The following is a 20,373-nucleotide window of genomic DNA, read 5'->3' as shown; positions in this document are numbered from 1 at the left end:
AGGGGTTGTCACAAAGAAGAGGGAGTCAAAATATTCTCCAAAGCACCTGAGGGTAGAACAAGAAGCAATGGGTGGAAACTAATCAAGGAGAGAAGCAACTTAGAACTAAGGAGAAATTTCCTGATAGTTAGAACAATTAATCAGTGGAACAACTTGCCTCCAGAAGTTGTGAATGCTCCAACACTGGAAGTTTTTTAAGAAGATGTTGCATAACCATTTGTCTGAAGTGGTGTAGGATTTCCTGCCTGTGCAGGGGGTTGAACTAGAAAACCTCCAAGGCACCTTCCAACTTATTCTATTCTATTTTAATAAGTAAAGCATATTCCCTGAAAAATGTTTTGAAAGGGAAAATGTTCTGTTAAAAAACTTCAAAAATAATATCCTTTTCATATTTAGGTTCTCCTAATAGGAAAATCCATAAACTTCTTACATCAAGTTTGTCATGACCAAAGTCCAACATCAAAGATGCTAGCTGTGCCCAGATCTGCAGAATCTCCAAAAGATGGTATGGAATTAGAATATATTTATAATAAGTTGTTTATTAATTTTTGCCATACAGAAGTTTGCCTTAGACTTACATAGGAACTCAGCAGTAGCTTTGTTTTTTACTTCATTATTTGGCAGTTTATCATTATCTGAAATAATAATATGGTGTAAAAAGTTCAAGAGCAAACATTTTCTGACTTGTATGACACTGCATTTCTTTAGGAGATGCAGAAATACCTGAATAGTGGATTGTGTGATTCTAAATATATAGTGTGCCATCATATATAATGTGCTTAAATATAATGGTGTTGCTAGGTTGTTATTTTCTTATTTCAGGAGTTTAAATAACAAAAGCCATAATCTTGTTGAGCATTTTAGCTTATATACAAAATGGCTTCAAATCATTGTCAGTTAAATCTGATTTGAATTATGTATTTGATTAACAAAATCAGGTTAGTTCGTGCCTTGAATCAAATTGTCAAATAAGACAACAGACAAGTTTGGAATGCTGATTTGAACTGGGAAAGTGGCTTTTATATATTTTGTGTGTGAGTGTGTTGTGTGTGTGTATATATATAATGTAAATAATTGAATTGGTCTAAAGGTACATATTTTGGAAAGCTAATTTGAAGATATGATCAAATTCATAGCCTTGAATTTCTGATTGAAAACTTCATATAATTCTAATTTAAATTCTTGAAAGCAGCTGCACTTTTACTTGAGATCACCCAGCAACTGCTACTGCATATTCATTTATTTGTGCGCTTTTGGGGAATTTCAAAGCAGCATACTATATTAATTTACATCTCATCATACTCATATCAGAAGCACCAAGGTGCTTCCAGGATGACAGGATTAGCTGGTAACATCACTGTTGCCCGGCGGTGGGTGGCACACACTCAGTTGGAGGCTCCTTTCATAATTCTCATAACCTTCTTAAAACTGATTAGAACAGTAGGTAATTCAGTCATTGCAACAAAATGATCCAACTCGTATGTTCTGTTTAAGCACCTATTTTGTCTGTTGGTTTTAACAGTGAGCCTGTGAGCTGGGATTTCAGGTCCTTCTTAAGTTTATGTAACATTTTTGTAGGTAAAGGCAATTTTCACGAAAGCTTCACATATTGGTCAGTGCCATTGACTAGCCAAGATGTAACTTTGACATGAAAAACAAGGCAAATTCTATTATGTGTAGATAAGACCCCAGCAATACGGTGCCTTAAGTTAATAAGAGCCATGGTGGCACAGTGGTTAGAGTGCAGTACTGCAGACTACTTCTGCTGACTGCTGATTGCCAGCAGTCTGGCAGTTCAAGTCCCATCCGCTCAAGGTTGACTCAGCCTTCCACCCTTCTGAGGTTGGTAAAATGAGGAGCCAGATTGTTGGGGGCAATATGCTCACTTTGTAAACCTCTTAGAGATGGCTGTAAAAACACTGTGAAGCAGTATATAAGTGCTATTCCTAATGCTATTTCTAATAAAAAGCTGACTACCTGCTATCTCCACCCTTTGCATCATACACTATACAAGGAGAAACCCCAGTCTCTATATTTAGACTTTCAATGATGAAGCACATCTAGCATTGCCAGTTAAGCCACCCTCTTTTCTACAGATGGAATAGATTGCTTTTCAACTTTTTAGCCTTCATCCATCCTTCCGGAGAATTTCCTGGGATTAGCTTAGGATTCATGGTTTGGTACAAAAGAATAGAGCGAACATGCTTAGCACACTCACACAATGTCAACTTCATGATGTGAAATAAGAATCCCTGCTACCTCTAGAAAATTTACCATAATGCCATTAAACAAGCAAGTATTTAATATTCTATTCACCATCAAATTATTTGAGTGTATCTGAAAACCATTCATTTTATAGAATTCAAGTCGAATAATTATACATAGTGCAAGAGTTGATAAGTTGTGCTTGTTTTGCAATCTTGGTAACTTCTTCTTTTTCTATAACAGCTGCTGAAATGTTCACAGATTTGGAAAATGCATTTCAGGGAAAAATAGATGCTGCATATTTTGAGACCAGCAAATACTTGCTAGACGTGCTCCATAAGAAGTACAATTTACTGGAGCATATGCAAGCCATGAGACGCTATTTGCTCCTTGGTCAAGGAGATTTTATCAGACATTTAATGGACTTATTAAAGTAAGTAGATTTTAGAGGAATGACTCTGTTGATCTGTGATTGCAAAAATTGTCATTTGTCACCTTAAAATTTAATGCATGATGCTTTTATGAGATAATTCTTTGTGGGATGTATAGAGTATTATTTTGTAAAGGATTATTATTTTCCTTATAAAATGGGAGAGGAATTTATCAATATGGGAATGTTCTGCACAAAAAAGAACCTTTGAAAACTCTTGTATGAAACATTTTAAGTTTGTGTGTGATTGTGTGTGTGTTTGTATATATATATATATATGTATGTGTGTGTGTATAATATATATATATTATATAATAAAATATTATTATTTTATATATATAAAATTCACAAATCTCAAATTATATATCATATATATAATATGATAAGCATATATATAGAGTGGCATAAAAGTGCTTTTAAAACTTAAAACCTAGAGGGCACTGAGACATTTGAGAAACCTTGTGTGTCTCACTGCGTGCATACACACACATATACATACACAAAGTTGTTTTTCCCCCTATTCTTTCTTTAATTAAAGAAAAATGCAAAAAAGAAATGTATCTGTGAAGCCCAATATTATATCTCTTTATCTTTTATTACTTTATTATTTTATTCAGTGATATATCACTCTACCTTAGAATTAACACTATTTTTTCAAAATTCCATTGGGTAACATTTGGTTCTTTTAGATTTTGGTGAAACAGTTTTCCCAAATTTTAAAAAGCTGATCTCTTGTATGTGTTCTTTTAAAAGTTTTTGAAAGTTCTTCATATGATATTAAACATGTATTCAAATTACTTTCAAATGAGTGTGCATAGGATTGCAGTCTGATGGCCAATCCTCTGTGTACACTCAAACGTAACTTTCTTTTAGTTCAAATAGCTACATTTACTGCATCGTAGATGTTCATAAGATTGCACTATTAACCTAAAATATAATGCTTCTCATTCACTGTATTCAAAACTTTATTAAATTTACATTCTACCTTTTCACTAAGATGACTTCAGACATGATTAGACTTTATATATACATTATAAAATAGAGAATGGATTGTACTATTTCAATTGTTTATGCATCTGCCATTAATAGAGTCAATCAAATCTTTTAAAATTCTGTTCTTTTTCCTACATTAATTTTAATTGATTCTCTCAATCTTGTTTTGTTTTCCAGCATCTTAGATTGTAAATTTGAGAATAAGAATTGCCATGATATTAAATTAATATGGTATCTTCTGGTTATTTATTGCCTCAGCAGCATGCAGGCTGCCAAATATATCCTGAAGATATAAAACTTTAAATTCTGCACTCTTGATTTTATTATTCGGTGGCTGCTATCACTGAATAATATTTTGACAAAGAGAAAGTAAAGACTACCTTTTGATGAATATATCATGATATATTTATTTAAATGTCTATTCAGATCCCAAGCTTTTAAAACTCCTGGATCCCGTACGTTTAAATTCAGCACCCCACCTACTCCCCTTCGTGTCAATATTTTTAAAAGCATCTTGGATTTTTTTTTTACAATGGCATTTCAATAGTATAATGGCAGGCTTCCTACATGTTACTTTTCTTTTCCTTCAATAATGCCAATTTTTCATTACAAAGGATTCCATTTGCTTGCCAGACATCAAAGAGACATCTATTTGTCCAAGAACTGAATTGATGTAACATCTCTACACTCAAGTGCAGCAGGGAATGATAATGAGACAGAAAATTGGCACAACATTTTGGTGTGTCAAACACTGGAGATTTGTGAATTAATGGAAATAAACACTTTTTGACATAGAATTTTTAATTTGCTATTTCAGATTCTGGGAGTATTAGCTTTGGTTCTACATATTCTTTAATGCAAAGGGCATAACTGCATAGTCTTTGTCACTAAATTTAAATTGAAGCATCTAAAACACTTTTTGGAATCCCAAAACAGTAATCAATTTTTGAACTAATTGATTCTAGATAGGACAACCATCTTTTATACAAAAGAGTTCCCCAAATGAGTAGATAGTGTAGCTGCGGAAACAATCTTCTGTAGCCCTTTTATGTCACTTGTCTTTCCTTTGCCCCACAGGGTATGCTTGTTTAAAAAGAGGAAAATAGGAAAATCCTTTAAAAATAGGAGCAGAAGGAAAGAATAGCATTGGATTATACCTAATCTAAAAAGATTTTATATTAAAGAAAAGATTGTGTTGCATTGCTACTAAGTTAATTCAGATATGACCTGAGGTTTGAAAACACTGTCAGTTTCTGTATGAGTTCAGTTGAACATGAATGGAAGAAACTGCTGTGGTAAGCATCTTCATTGACTTCCGGATCCTGGCCCCTGGATCTGAACTGAAATATGAATGGTTGGTAGATTAGAGGTGTTGCTGTTGTTGAAATTTGTATCTCGAGTTTTTGAATTACAAAAAATAATGGGATGAAGGCAGGGGTGAAATCAACTTTCCTTCGCTACCAGCTCGCAAATGTGAGCAAGCATCAAAAACGGGACATGATGACATCTCGTGGGTGGGTGGAGCCTCCCACTGTCACTGCTACCGGTTCACCTGAACAGGATAGAATCAGCTGAATAGCACCACAGGACTTAGGAAATTTGAAAATGTGTATTTTCTTTTGTGCAGTTTGCCAAATTCTGATAGAGGCATCACCCCAGTATGGTGTTGTTGTTTTCTTTTAAAGAATTCACTAAGATAATGTCTTCACTGATTGTAAAACTATTGCATCTGCAGCTGGATAAAAATGTGGTATAGTAATGATGATGTATCTATCTTTTATTTATATTATTTAAAAATAGGCCAGAACTTGCGAGACCAGCTACAACCTTGTATCAGCATAATCTGACAGGAATCCTTGAAACAGCTGTCAGGGCAACTAACGCACAGTTTGATAATCCCGAGATCCTCAAACGCTTGGATGTTAGACTTTTGGAGGTATTTTTGAGCCATTTTAGTATCTCATGATAACATTAGATTTGATTTGTCAAAGTTAAAAAAGATATGCTTTGAGGTCAGCAGTATCCAAAGTGCTACATTTTTCTGGATTGTCAGATTTTTGTGACCTTACCGTAATTGTTATTTCACTGAAAAATGAGTTCTAATACTATTACAGAGTTATAGATATTACAGAACAGTATATTGGATAAGAAAAACATAAAGCTACAATCCAAATTAAACGTACTCATAATGTATATGGACTTACTGTGTTATGTATTATGGCCTAAATTAGAGTTCTGCTGAATTTATTCTGATACAGTTTTGTTAGGTGCAGTCTGATTTTTGGTAGTTTTCATTTCATCATTGTCCTTCTCTTTGCTTATCTGAACAAAAAATATCACAATTGTATTTCCATTATTCTGTGTGTTGACAAACAGTGTAATCTCCTAGCCCAAAACCAACATTTTAAATTGGCTAAATAAGGTCTTTCTTTTACCCACTGTGTGTTGACAATTGATCATTACTAAAAGCTAGATCATGACTACTTTGGGAAATAGCTAAATAACTATGTAACTGATTTGCTTAAATATTTATAACTTTTTTAAAGGTGTCTCCAGGTGATACTGGTTGGGATGTTTTCAGTTTAGACTATCACGTTGATGGGCCAATTGCAACGGTAAGGATGTATAGCTCAGTTTGTCCATTTCTGATCTTCTACTTAGAATTACCTATGGTACTTAGTTCTCTAAATACTTGTTATTAAAATAGCCTTTGTACTTTTAGAAGTACATGATTAAAGAGATTGCTTGATATCTTTGATGTACCCATTGTATTAAGAGTACAGCCAAAATCTCAATTTTCCTAAATTATTAATGAGTGTTAAAATGCTACATTTTAAGACCTTCATTATTTGAAATAAATAATTCATTTGCTCTGTCGGAGATTTTAGAAAGTACTTAATAAATGGATTTTCATTTTCAACCATTATTCTAAAACTGTAGCAACTAATTTGGGATAATTTGTGTGAACTGTAAAATGTATTTTAGGGAACCTATTTGTACTCTTTAAATAAATCTGATATATAGTATTCATTAAAACAGATGAGAAAATAGCACCATTGTTCAAAATGCTTTTACTATATGTAAAGAATAACAGTGCTCTGTGAACAAGGTGTCAAAAATGAAACTTTGGTCAGAAGATATTTGCTACATATAGTTTAATCAAAGGAAGATAATATCTAACTTAACATTTGTTAATCCATTTGTATATTCTGTATCCTTCTCTGTAAGTTATGAATAGTTACCGAGCTATGTAATCAGTTCCTTAATATTTAATTTTTGTTGTAGCATGCTGTTAACCATTTAATGTATTTTCCTTTCATTATAATAAACTTTCACGTGTTGAGAATTGAAGGGTAGTGGAAGGGTTTTATTATAGGTATAGTTTATAATATAGTATTCTTTAATGTGATTATTTCTTAAACAAATCAATTCAACCTATATAAGGAACATAATTTAAAGCTACATAAATCATGGAAATAAAGAAGCCTAGTAGACATTTGAATCTTGGAGAAGGGAAGTGTATAAACATCTATCAATATAAACAACTGTGGCCATATATATCTGTCTTTGATAAGTCACTTTTTCACTTTCCATCCCCCATTCATAATCTAATTGTTTAAGGTTGCTATGATGTCAAATAAAATATGAAAATAAACATAGTTCCTTATGATTAGAACTTTAATATTTTAGTTGATTTTCTATATTAGGCAAAGATGTCAAAATCTAGAATATTTGACTCAAATGACTAAATTTTTTTGGATTATAAAATAGGCTTTTGGCCTTTGAAGCTGTGCATTTCTCACATTGACCTATGGATAAGAGGTGGGGAAAGCAAGCAACTGTTCTCTTAATACTTTTTGATATCAAGTTAGATGCAAAAACCTCTCTCAGATTTTATCAAATGATCTTTCAGTTAATGAACAAAAACCATTATTTCAACAGACATTAAAACATAATGTGAGGCAGAAAGGTCCAAGGAAAGGGAGATTTTATTACTTTGGGATGATGCTAACAGCTGAATCTTAGCCATCTGTTACAACATAAAGACTGATTCAGCCAATAAAATGTTATTTTTTTATATCACCGATTAGTTCTAGTATTGAAACAGCATAGAGAAATTGTAGGGGGGAATTAATGGGACTCTCCCCTCCCTATCCATTCAGATAAGGAACTGAAGTAGTAGCTAATTGTGACTGCAGCACAGACCTTAACTTTTTGGCGCATTCAGAATATGTGTACTGTATTTAGTAAAAGGTTTGCCATAACTCCTATATTTGGGCTGAAGCTGCTCTGAGGAGCAGGTACAAAAGCACTTGAATCTAGGGAAGCTGAGATAAATGAACCCAGAGCTTCTTTTGCACAACACAAATCCCCATCATGCTGTTTTCCTTGTATTTATTGTAGCACAGAGGAACAAGAGAAATTCTTACGTACTAATATGAGACTTCTTAATAATAAGACTGTAACATGACTGAGTCTTTGTGTTGAGATCCATAACTCAGCTTCTTGAGTCAACAATGATCTTAAGCTATTGCCCTATCCTTTTAATAGAGCTACTTGAAGCAATGGAAGCAACAGTACTTGAGATTGTAAAGATTGTGATCAAATGTTGCTATTATTTGCAGATGTTTACACGAGAGTGTATGAGCCACTATCTAAGGGTGTTTAACTTCCTATGGAGAGCAAAACGGATGGAATATATTCTTACTGACATATGGAAAGGACATATGTGCAATGCAAAACTTCTAAAAAATATGCCTGGTAAGGGATTCATTTCAGTACATAATTATATCAGTTTCTGTTTTTTCTCCATAATTCTTCAGATTATCAATAGAAGGGAAATTCTGGAAGTTTAAAGTCAATTTAGAGTGAGTTTAGAGCAGGAGTGTCAAACTGTTGATCCGCAGGCCGGATGCATCAGTGGCAGGCCATGCCCACCCCAGCTCCGTGAAGGGAGAAAATGTCTCGAAATGTTATGTGACAACAATGTGACGATGTGAATTTGACACCCATGGTTTCGAGTATATTGTTAGAGTAAGTTTGGTACATTGTGATCATTGAACTGATTTAGTTAAATTCAAAATGAACTTCTAATGATGTTCTGTGTGTAAGGTTTAGATAAACTTGTACATTGTGATCATTGAACTGATTTAGTTAAATTCAAAATGAACTTCTAATGATGTTCTGTGTGTAAGGTTTAGATAAACTTGCTATTAATTGCTACTGTGTTACAACAGAAAAAACCTAATTGCATACATAGTATATAAAGTTATGGAATTTTTTTTTTTTACTAATCGCTACCTTCTAATCTTCATATTCTGAATAAATGTAGAAGTCTGTTTCACTTACTATTGGTTAGAGTTTCTATGTGGGTAATAATTTATCCTTGTATATTTTCTGTTCTGGAGGATTACTGAGCAAAACCAGAATTTTGTCCTCCTTTTATTGTTTGCACAGAAAAACCCATAATACTGACTGCTTTAATAGTTCTTTTTATCAGAAGGGGGCAATATTTGCAAACCAGCTCAATATTTATTTATATAAATTGTATTAAATTTGTAAATACCATAAATAAAATTTATTTATACATTTTATTTATTTACTAACCAAACCCAATGGGGATAAAGCTTATCACATTCCATAGACACCAGCAAGCAAGTCGTACTTTACAAGCTTGAGTTTTTAATGTCAATCCTTCTTTCGTTTTTCATCTTCTCCTGTCAATCTGGCATTGCAGGGCTCTTTATGGCAGCCTTGGTGTGGTAGAGGGGATGCTAAGTTAGAGTTTATTTCATCTGTAAGGCATCTATTCAAAAAATGATGCAGTTCTCCACTTTTATCACCCGTGACATTGCCATTTATAGAAAGGGTGGGTGCTGTTTAAGACACTAGGCTGGCAGAATATGAGCATTAATTATCTGCAACTATGGATATGCTGAATAGGAATATTCTTAGTTCTTTATTCTCTAGTATCAGGAGAGGAGCTTTTGCCAAAACAGCGTATAATGACATTTCTGCCACTGAAATCTTCTATTGAAATCTCATTGTTTTGGTTATGTTTATAATGTGTTAGGTTTATTTTAGAAACTGGCAGCTCTCTAGTCTGAGTTATTTTATCCATCTGCAAAATGAGGATAATATCACTTGTCTTCATTACAAGCAATTTGCCAGATACTCAAAATATAGGGGGAAAACAAAATATTATTGTGATTATATTGGGATTTGACTTTCTTCATGTTTTACAACATAAATCTTTTAGCTCAAGATTGATGACACTGTAGCAGTTCAGAGATGGAAATGAAGAAAATATTTAGCGACTATTAGCAAAACATGAACATGCCCAAGAAAGCACGGGAAAGAAACTCAAGATTGCCCCATCACTTTAATATAAGAGGGAAATTAGCAAAACATGAACATGCCCAAGAAAGCACAGGAAAGAAACTCAAGATTGCCCCATCACTTTAATATAAGAGGGAAAGTAGAATTATGTCAGGAATTCTACTTTCTTTCAAGAATCTATTATTAAAGTCTACTACAGAGTTGTAGTATCTCTTGTGATGTTCATTTCCTGACTTGGCCAATATTAGACTTCCATAAACAGTCAGCATAGTAATCAGAATTTGGTTCACTTGCCAGTTATTCGCTTGGAACAGAGATAGATGAATAATGAAATGTAATTTGGAGGATTATATAAAGTATGTTAAATAAGTATCTGAAATTTTTGAAATAGCCTTTACAGAGCCATAGAGCACTGTTTCATGATTGAGCTGTATATTTCTCAAAGTCATTTACATTCTCTTTTTAGGTGACTAGAATTTTGTGGACTTTTTAGTTTATAATTGCTTATTGAATAATATTAGCTTCCTTGAATTTTCATAAGCTGAATATAAGTATTCTAATTAATATGTAAGCAATAATCCTTAAAGCTCACTTATTGATTAGGACAGGATTTCACATATTTTTCGGCAGGAAAGCAGGGAAATATCTCAGATAGAAATCATATTCAATTTAACAGATTTCTGAACTGCACTCCTAAAGTTAATCATAAGGCAATCCTCGCTTAGCAACCTCAATTGGGACCAGCAATTCAGTCACTAAGCCTCATGGTTGTTAACTGAAACATCACATGGCTATTAGTTAGTTTTGCCCACGATTTTACTTCTGCTTTCTCTATTAACTCTGGTTGTTGCAAAGTATGTGAGTAACAATCCTGTGATCATGAGACCCTGCAGTGATCATAAATGTACACCAGTTGCAAAATACTTCAATGGTGATCTCATGACTGTATGATGTTATGATGGTTGTAAATGCAACAATTGGTTATGTGATTTTTTAAAAACATCATTGTAATTTTTAAACAGTCACTAAACAAGTTTGTTAGTAAGCAAGGGCTACCTGTATAGGTTCATTGAGGAGTAGTTCTTCAAGTCTATAAGAAGTTTAAATTTCTAAAGATTAAATGAGTATTTATTTTATAAGCAGCCATACTGGGTATTGTTAGGTAATTAAAAAAATAAATTAATGTTGTGAATATTTGTTTTTTAAACATCCGAGAGCTTATAAATACTAGTTTAATTGATTAAATATTTTGATCAATTAAATGTTGTTAATGGAAATTTTCAGTACAGTTTCATCATTACACATTTCAGAGTTAATGAACCATAATCCACCAGATGAAGTCTGGTAGCTAGTTTTTTTTGTTTTTTGTTTTCTTTTTTTTTGACAGTCTAGAACTGATAGAAAGTGACTAGCTCAAAATCACCAGCCAGCTCCCATGATAAAAGAGTAGAGTAGACTAGACTGGAGTAGAGTAGAATAGAATAGAATAGAATATAGAATAGAATAGAATAGAATAGTTTATTGGTGAAGTGTGATTGGACACACAAGGAATTTGACTTTGGTGCATATGCTCTCAGTATGCATAAAGAGACAAGATACATTCGTCAAGAATCATAAGGTAGAACACTTAATGTTATAGGATACAAATAAGCAATCAGGAAACATTCAATATCAATATAAATCGTAAGGATACAAGCAACAAAGTTACAGTCATAAGTGGAAGGAGATGGATGATAGGAACATAACCATGCTCCTAATCCAGCTCTTTAACCACTATACCACACTGGTTCATGAGACTCAGTTTGAATCCTTTATTAGGACAGTTCATAACCTTTGATTAAGAGGCTGCTATCCATCATGGTTTGATTTAGGCTGAAGCTTACACAAAAACATGTATATCTGTGCAAATGTGTTTACCGATATTTGCCAGAAAGCCAAGATGGAGAAGAAGGGCATCAAAACTGGATGGAGATGAAGTAAAGAGAGGGCTAAATGGGCAGGGAAGAACAAAACCCTGTTCAGATATTACAAGGATTAAAAGCAGCTCAGTATGCACCCTCTTTTAAGCACTAAGCTAAGTCTATCAGACCTGAGCTGCAGAAAAAGTTAGATTTTCTGTCTATTTGCTATCAATAAATAGTCATTCAGATTTGGTAGCCCTACATAAGTTAATTTTGAAGGCATCCATGCTTTTCTGCCACAGAATCAGCAGTAATTCACACCTTGCCAAATCCTTTATTTTCAATAGTTTTACTCTTACCTGTGATATAAGACTATCACATTTTTGAAGTAACAAGCAAACTTTTTCTACCTTAGAGGAGATCAAGATTATGAAACAGTTATCTTAGAGAATGCCCTGCCACATCATAAGATTTACAATTTCTGACATTTTTATATATTGGATATTAATCAGTAGTTCAAGCAGGACTAAGTAAACCTATGGAATTATAGTCCCTGAACTCTTTATCCATAAGTTGTGACTATGGTAACAAGTATCCCTCAAGTAATTGAATAAACTTTAGCCACATTGGTTGGGAATCATAGTGCAATACACTAGAGCAGAGGTCTTCAAACTTGGCAACTTTAAGACTTGTGGGCTTCAACTCCCAGAATTCCCAGCAGCCCTGGCTTGAGAATTCTGGGAGTTGAAGTCCACAAGCCTTAAAGTTGCCAAGTTTGGGGACTCCTGCACTAGAGGGACAATAGGAAGGCTGCTTTAACTGTTCAGAATACAAGCCCTGAATCATAGGTTGTGGATCTAAAGTGAAATTTTGTTTTTTTAGTGTTTTCTGCTGTAATAGTCATACTTCTGTCTGCCCTTTGCTTCAACAACTTTAATGGTCTTAATTCAGTAAGAATGCTGAAAATCATTCAGCTTCTAGCAAAACTTTCATGCATTGTTTCAGTGTGTTATATTCCTGGTATGACTCCTTTTATACTAGATGTTGTGGCTTTTGTTTTTTGTGTATCTCAAGTACTGTAAAACATTTATTGTATAGAAAGGAATATCTACAGGGTAGTAATTCTTTGACCTTTCTCTGACACAGGTGGGCTATGGCAACCAGATAGGCTTTGCCATCCAGTATGCAAAAGGAAAGCTTTGGCATGGCTTTATCTTCTTTTGAAGCTTGTTCCACATTTGAGTACCCTTGACTGAGAAAACCTTATCTCCTTTCCTCACAAAGTTTGGCCTAAACATTTCAGCAAAGCTCTCTCCCAAAAGAATGTTTATAATCTCTGAGGATAAGTCTTTCCCTTCCTGTGTTGAGCATAGTAGCTACTGGAAACCACTTGTCAATCCACCTAATAGGAAAGTCACCTTTCTTTTGTGAATAAGCAAGATGTCTCATGAGTTGGAGTATTGGCCCTGGCCGAGCATGAACATTCCTCTAAAGTAAGCTGTTTATTAGAACCCCTAGGCAATATTTCTCATTTCTTTAATGAAAGGCAATATAACTTGCATTGTTCTGTACCACCTTTTTAAAAATAAGCTGTAGTGAAGAGTAAATGAAAAAGCAGAGTTGGGGATTAACAGATTCATCCATCCCTAATTATGAGGAACCATTGCTTATCTTTTGGTTTTTGTTCTCCTGCCATTTGAAATACTTCCCTTTCCATGTTCTTACTAACAGTTTGGGAGAGGGTTCTAGCTTAGTGGAAAGAGCCAGAGCATTACATTTTGAAGGTGCCAAATTCAATCTACACGTGGGGTTAGGAAAAAGTATGGATATGTGCTGCCAGCCTTTCGGGACTAAGTTAAATAAACCAAGTATCTTAGTAAAAAGCAACATTGCTTCATTTATTATATGGAATGTATACAGATAACTTTGTTTTCTCACTTGATTCTACTTGATATATTTGGGAGCTGTCATATTATCGTTAACTGGAAACAATGTTGACTATTAGAATTTATAGCTTCAATTTATTGGATTAAAAAGATGATGGTGTATTATAATATATTATGATTTTTTTTTTCTTTCTTCGAGTAACCTTGAATAGTTGTTATATTTTATACCTTTCAGAAAAGGTTCAGGTTATCAAGCTCAGTTGTATTTTTTTTAAAAAGTTAGATGAATCAATCCTTTCTAATTTTTAATATACAAATACTTTGGATTTCTTACAGAGCTTTCTGGGGTGCTGCATCAGTGTCACGTTTTGGCATCAGAAATGGTCCATTTCATTCATCAAATGCAGTATTATATTACATTTGAGGTACTCTTCAACCAACCATTTTGTAGTCTGTTTTGTTTTTATTTTGAGGAGGAGAAATGTGTGTAGTGCCGTGCAAAGTGAAGAGTGTGTTAAATAGAGTTTCTGAAGGAAGAGCATTATTATACTGAATTCTTAAAATTATGCCTTAGATCCTGGAATGTTCATGGGATGAACTGTGGAAGAAGGTCCAACAAGCTCAGGACCTGGATCACATCATTGCAGCTCATGAAGTCTTCCTAGATACCATCATAGCTCGCTGTTTGCTGGACACTGATTCAAGAGTAAGCCTTTTCTCTATTTAAACATTATTTCTGTGATGATTATGCTCATCGCTCCCTTTTCTTTGTTTAGCAATGTGTGCAGTATAATATTTATTCAGAAGTGAAATCCCACTATTCCATAATAACAGAGCTTAGAATTGCACACCTGGATTGAGTCTATCTTAGCACTAGATATAATATCTGTGGATGTAGGATATTATTTTTACATTTCACAATTTCTTATAGATGCTTCTCAACCAGCTCCGAGCTGTTTTTGATCAGATTCTTGAATTTCAAAATGTGCAAGACACAATGTACCGAGCCGCCTTAGAGGAATTGCAGCTACGTTTGCAGTTTGAAGAAAGGAAAAAGGAACGAGAAGTTGAGGTATAGCTCCTTTCTATGGCATTCTATGTCATTTGCTTGTATTTTAATGATACTCGAATGAAACAGCTTCTTCTGTTCTTTTTCCTGAAAAGTAATGAACAAAAAGTAGAAAAACAGTGTAGAAATTCCAGAGAATTTCTGCTGATTTTCTGTCCTCCAGGATTCAGAAATCATCAAGCAAGTTTATGGCTTTGTCCCATAGTAATTAATCTAAAAAAAAACCAGTGTACTTCCTTGCGTAACAAAGGATACAATGGAATAAATGTGCACCTGTCGATTTATCCCCCTATTTTTTTTAAATTGCATTCTTAAGGGTGAATGGGGAGTAACAGCTTCAGAACAAGAAGAAGAGATGAAAAGAATGAAAGAATTTGAAGACTCAATACCAAAAATGTGTTCACAGCTGCGACTACTTACTCATTTCTATCAGGTATTTTTGTTTAAATTAAGAACATTTGATACAAATGAATTAGTACTAAGTATCTTTGCCTAAAATAATATTTCAATGCAGCATTATACAGACCATTTTATGTAATTGGGTGGAAATAGTAAAACCTCATGCTATATGATTCCATTATGACTGATAAAATTGGTAAACAGGATGCATTCTTAGGAGAGTAAACAAAAACATCACAGAGATTGTCCATATATCTGACTTGCTTACATAACTAATTATATTATGGATTTATATCAGATCATTACTGCTATAGATAGATAATATTATATCATCATCAAAGTGTTTTTTTAGAATAGATGTCAGCATATTTAGATATTTAATATAATAATACAGATATCTACGGAAGTCCTTTTTCTTTCTTTAAAATTAAATCACAATTTAATTTAATTTAAATCACAATTTTGAGAGGTGCATGTATTGTATGTATGGAAGAATTCCAAAATCAATAAATGATAAAACCAACAGGTGCTTTACAGATAATCCCTGGATTGATTAATATATTTATGTTTGTGAGTGCATGGATACACATACAGAGGCTACATATGCAATCATATATACCTACATTCATATAATATGAATAGATATGAATGAATGAGAAACATGACAAGATGAATAATAGCACAGTCATGTTCTCAATATCCAAACTGAATTAACTTTTATTAAATAAGTTAAAATGGCTTAAAACAGATTTCCTTAATTTTATAATTTACTTTCTGTCAATCCATACTTTACCAAACTCCTTTGTTTATTATTTCAGCTTCATTTCAAGACCCCAAATAGCTAACATTACTGATCAAAAGGGGAGGGGGGAGAGAAATCAGTTAATATAAATATAAGCAAACTGTTTCACACGCACCCCTTTCAAAGCAGCATGATCTTTTCCCCAAACATTTTTCTGAAGCTTTTACAGCTCTTTGAAACTGTAGGAAGGAAAGGTGGTTTAGATATCTGTTGATTGGTTGTTCCAAATGACTTAAGGCATCACAGCATTAAAAAGGCTTGAACCTAGAATTCCTGAAACTGGCATTCCATCCAGGCAGGTAATCATATAGATATCTAGGCCCTGAGCTCTGAGGGGCTTAAAGTAGCAATCAGCATCTTCAACTGCACCTGAAAGCTAAACAGCTCCTGCAGTAGTGATATAGTGTGGTCAAATCTCAATAGATCAGTAATTACCCAAATCGCTGTTCCTCCAACTCTTTCATGTAAGGGGATTCCATGCAATCTTCATTTTGTTGACTTTGAGAGGAAACCAATAAAATTGCTTCATCTTCTGTCTGAAATTCCGCAAGACTGATCTTTTAATTTGGTGACATGTGTTTGTTTGTTTTTAATAAGTTTTGCCAATTATTTCCCTTTATATTGAAAGATTCATCATTACAACCAGTCAAGTTTTGTAAGTTGTCAGAGGATTTTAAATATGAATTACAAACTGAAACAAGCCATAGGTGCTGTCTGAGAGATTCAGTGGAATTTTTAAAACTGTGATAAAGATTTATCTGGCACAAAGCTCAATGACTGGCATGACAATTTATAATGGTTTGCCAACTATGAAGTACCCCAAGAAGCCATGTGTGTTTCACTTTTTGATCTGATGTTTGGAAGGAAAATGGTGAGTTAAAGAAATAATTGGCAAAACTGATTCAAAAAATCAAACGCATATGTTACCAGATTAAAAGATCATTGGATATACCATGGAATGCAATGAAGGTGTTCACTAAGTGGAGAAAAGATGGCACAACAGTGACATTACCAAGAAATTATTATTCATAATTAATTTAAAAAAAAGAAGCAAACTGGTCCAAGAGGCTGCCAAGAGACCTACAGTACCATTAAAGCAGCTGCAGGAATTTCTGGAAAGTATTGGTTGTGCTACATGTGACAACCATCTCCTGTATTTTTAATACGTCTGGGCTGTGGGGTACGGTTGCAAGACAGAAGCCTTTTTTAAAAAAAACAATAATCTATATGAAGTCTGACAAAAGCATGTGGGAAAATGTGTAATAGTAGGAGGAGGCCAAGGTTGAACCTTTTGGCCATAATTCCCAAAAATTGGTTTGGCACAAAAACAAAACTGCACATCACCAAAAGTACATTTTTGAAGCATGGTGATGGCAGTATTATGCTTTTCTTTAGCTGAAACTGAGCCTTTAGTCAAGATGGAGGGAATTATGAACTGTTCCAAATATATCAGTCAATTTTGGCACAAAATCTTCAAACCTGTGTTAAAACGCTGAAGATGAAGAGGAATTTCATCTTTCAACACGACAATGATCTGAAACATACCTCCAAATGAACAAAACAATGGTTTTACCAGAAGAAGTTTAAAGTTTTTGGATGGCCAAAGCCCAGTTGAAATCCAATTGAAAATCTGTATGGAGAACTGAACAAGGTTGTGCACAGAAGATGCAATCTGTCAATCTGGAGCACTTCCGCAAAGAAGAGTGGGAAAAGATTCGCAACGCAAGATGTGCTAGGCTGATAGGCTCCTACACCAAAAGACTGAATACTCTCATAAAATCAAAAGGTGCTTCAGTATTAGTTTAAAAGTGGGCACACTTATGCAACCATTTTATTGTAAGTTTTTTTTTCTTCTAAAAGTTTTCAGTTTGTTTAATTTAATTTTTTTCATCTCGGCATTTTATCAGGGTGTGTATATTGTTTTATATTCACTGCATTAGATATTCTTTTTTCACCTCCACATAGTAAGGAACACAGTGAAAAAATGAAACTAAAATATAAAAAAGAGAAAACTAATGACAACAGGTACAGCAACTAGACTTAATGTTGGCAGTGAAGTGGATAATTTCTGCCTTTTAGGATCAGCCATCAACAATAAAGGAACAAGAAATCAAGAACTATGCCACAGACTAACACTAACATATTCTAAGGGTTGAAGGCCTTAGAAATTATATTCAGATGCTCTGATGTGTCTGTGATTGCAAAGATCAAAATTATGCAGGCAGTGGTATTCTCTGTAATACTCTGTGGAAAGAAAATTGGATTTTGATGAAACAGGATAACAAGAGTACTGATACTTTTTAACTTTAGCGATGGAGAAGACTCCTGAGAATACTGTGGCCAAGAAAATGAACAAATGGATCATTGACCAAATCAACCCAGAATTCTCACTCGAAGCACATCCGACCAGACTCAGATTATTTCACACATTATGTGAAGGCCCACCTCTCTGGAGAAGGCTGTATTGATGGGAAAGTTAGTAGGAAAAGGGAGATGATGATCAGCAGCAAAGTGGATAGATTTGATTACAGTAGCAGTGGTACACTCTTTGAAGGTCTTAAGGGCCAGATTGGAAAGATCATCGTGAAGAAGAGCTATGGATGTAGTTGCTGACAGACTTGATGGCACATAGCAGTTAATCGTGATGTGCTAAATTAACTTCAGAACCTTTCTTATATGCTATATATTCAATTTCAATAAACCAATTTTGTTTTATTTAAGTACAATGACAATAAGGATTATACTTATACTTATTCCTGCCCTTTCTGTTTCTTTATTCTTTTTATTTTGAGCCCTGGTTAATAGATAGATCCCATTATCTCTTACCATAATGAAGGGTATAAAGGAATCTTCCCTAACTGTCACTCATGCAATCCTCTCATATTTTTCCATGTTGCAAATCAAACTATGGAATTATTTTTAATCAACCAAAACCACCTTTATCAAAATCATAGTACAGGAGTACTATCTACTATAATCAATCAATGGCTTCTGACTAACTTTCATTGCTTCTCTTAAGGAACCATTTATTCTTCAACAATGGTTAGATGAAACTTTTTGAACATTTTTCTCATTCTTCAACTTAGAAATTGCTTTTTTTCCCCATTTCTAGTTTGTTTTCATTGGAGCTTTTCTTAAGTAACAGTAAGTTTTGATGTGGCTTCTTTTTTCTTCACTAAAGAAGCTAGTTATATTACTTTCCTTTTTCTTTAACCACTGTTTTGGCCCTTTTCCTTATTCAAAAAAGTTATGTTTTCTTGAGGATTATTTATTTCTTTGAGATACCCTAACTTTCATCTATTAATTTAATATGGGGATTCTTATTTAAAATAAATTAGTCTGCTATCTTGGCTCTCTTTAAAATTGCAGCTGTGAGAAAACTTGTTCTAAGCCCATGTTTCATCATCTTCTAAAGGAAATTCTCCTTAGCCCCATCTGTCCAGTTTTTTCAACAATTGACGAGTTTTCTAACCTTAGATTATACATAAGATGTTAATGTTTCCTCTAAAGCAGTGCTTCCCAAGCTTTTTCCTTCATTATCCAAAACCACTTATTCAAAAGTCCTTTTTACCCAATGTAGGTAAAACAGTTTAAATGTCCCTGTTGAGATTGGGTAATGTGTTCATGTGTTGTTATATCAAATAAACCCAAAATGCTGCAACGCTATTGGGAGGTAGGTACGTTAGCAACAAACCCATTTGACCTCCAAGATCCAACTTCATCAACAGGGACTCACACCCGACAAGCTCTGGAGCAGGGATCCTACGAGGAACTAAAGACCTTCGGACGATGACAGCTAAACAAAAACCTAATACCCAATATACCTAGGTTTGGGAAGCACTATTCTATAAAGAAATCAAAACTCATTTTAAATTGCTTATAAACTGATAATTTGAATACTGAAGAGTCAGCTTGTTCCTTTCAAATTTCCTTAGCAGTTTTCTGCTAACTCCTCATGGAATCAATTTCATAAATTCCTTTTTTTGAACTTTCTCTTAGAAGCTTTTCAATACTGTTCAAGAAAGTATGAGGTAAAGTCTTTAAGGTGTGATTTTAATAGGATGTTCCGCTTCTATTTGAAATACTTCCCTCTCATATATCTTCCTCTGGCTCCTTTAGCTTTTCTATTTTGTTGAAGTAATCTGACTGGCTGTGGCTATGCTGGTTCTCCTGTGGATATCCTAAATATTTCCCTCTCTCAGTTCCCCACTCCTTTGGGTATACTTTTTAGCAATGTTGCTTGTGCGATGAAAAGCCTCATCACTTTTGCCCTCACTGTGAGAAAGGAAGTCTCTCTCTTCCAGCTGCCTTGGTCGTTCTCCAAGGTATGACTTCCATAACTGTTAGGT

General features: G+C 34.0%; 1 protein-coding gene across 2 annotated transcripts in view; it reads left to right on the top strand.

The window, feature by feature from the left end:
* Window positions 1-20,373, top strand: part of TUBGCP3 (tubulin gamma complex component 3) — a 71,648-nt gene that overhangs the window by 49,631 nt on the left and 1,644 nt on the right. Inside the window, exons 13-21 of one of the 2 annotated variants that reach the window (XM_087726818.1) lie at window positions 397-505; window positions 2,449-2,638; window positions 5,429-5,564; window positions 6,175-6,243; window positions 8,254-8,389; window positions 14,091-14,179; window positions 14,329-14,460; window positions 14,686-14,826; window positions 15,140-15,256. In XM_087726818.1, coding sequence (XP_087582944.1) covers window positions 397-505; window positions 2,449-2,638; window positions 5,429-5,564; window positions 6,175-6,243; window positions 8,254-8,389; window positions 14,091-14,179; window positions 14,329-14,460; window positions 14,686-14,826; window positions 15,140-15,256 — 1,119 coding nt within the window. The remainder of the gene's footprint in view (window positions 1-396; window positions 506-2,448; window positions 2,639-5,428; window positions 5,565-6,174; window positions 6,244-8,253; window positions 8,390-14,090; window positions 14,180-14,328; window positions 14,461-14,685; window positions 14,827-15,139; window positions 15,257-20,373) is intronic. The other variant, XM_087726819.1, reaches the window with a different exon arrangement.

This window comes from Thamnophis sirtalis, unplaced genomic scaffold (genome assembly GCF_051295495.1).
Source record: "Thamnophis sirtalis isolate CommonGarterSnake01/CBP01778 unplaced genomic scaffold, rThaSir2_p1.2 scaffold_12, whole genome shotgun sequence".
In the NCBI taxonomy this organism is placed as follows: Eukaryota; Metazoa; Chordata; class Lepidosauria; order Squamata; family Natricidae; genus Thamnophis; species Thamnophis sirtalis.
Note: the sequence above shows the minus strand (reverse complement) of the source record. Positions and strands in the feature narration are given on the sequence as shown.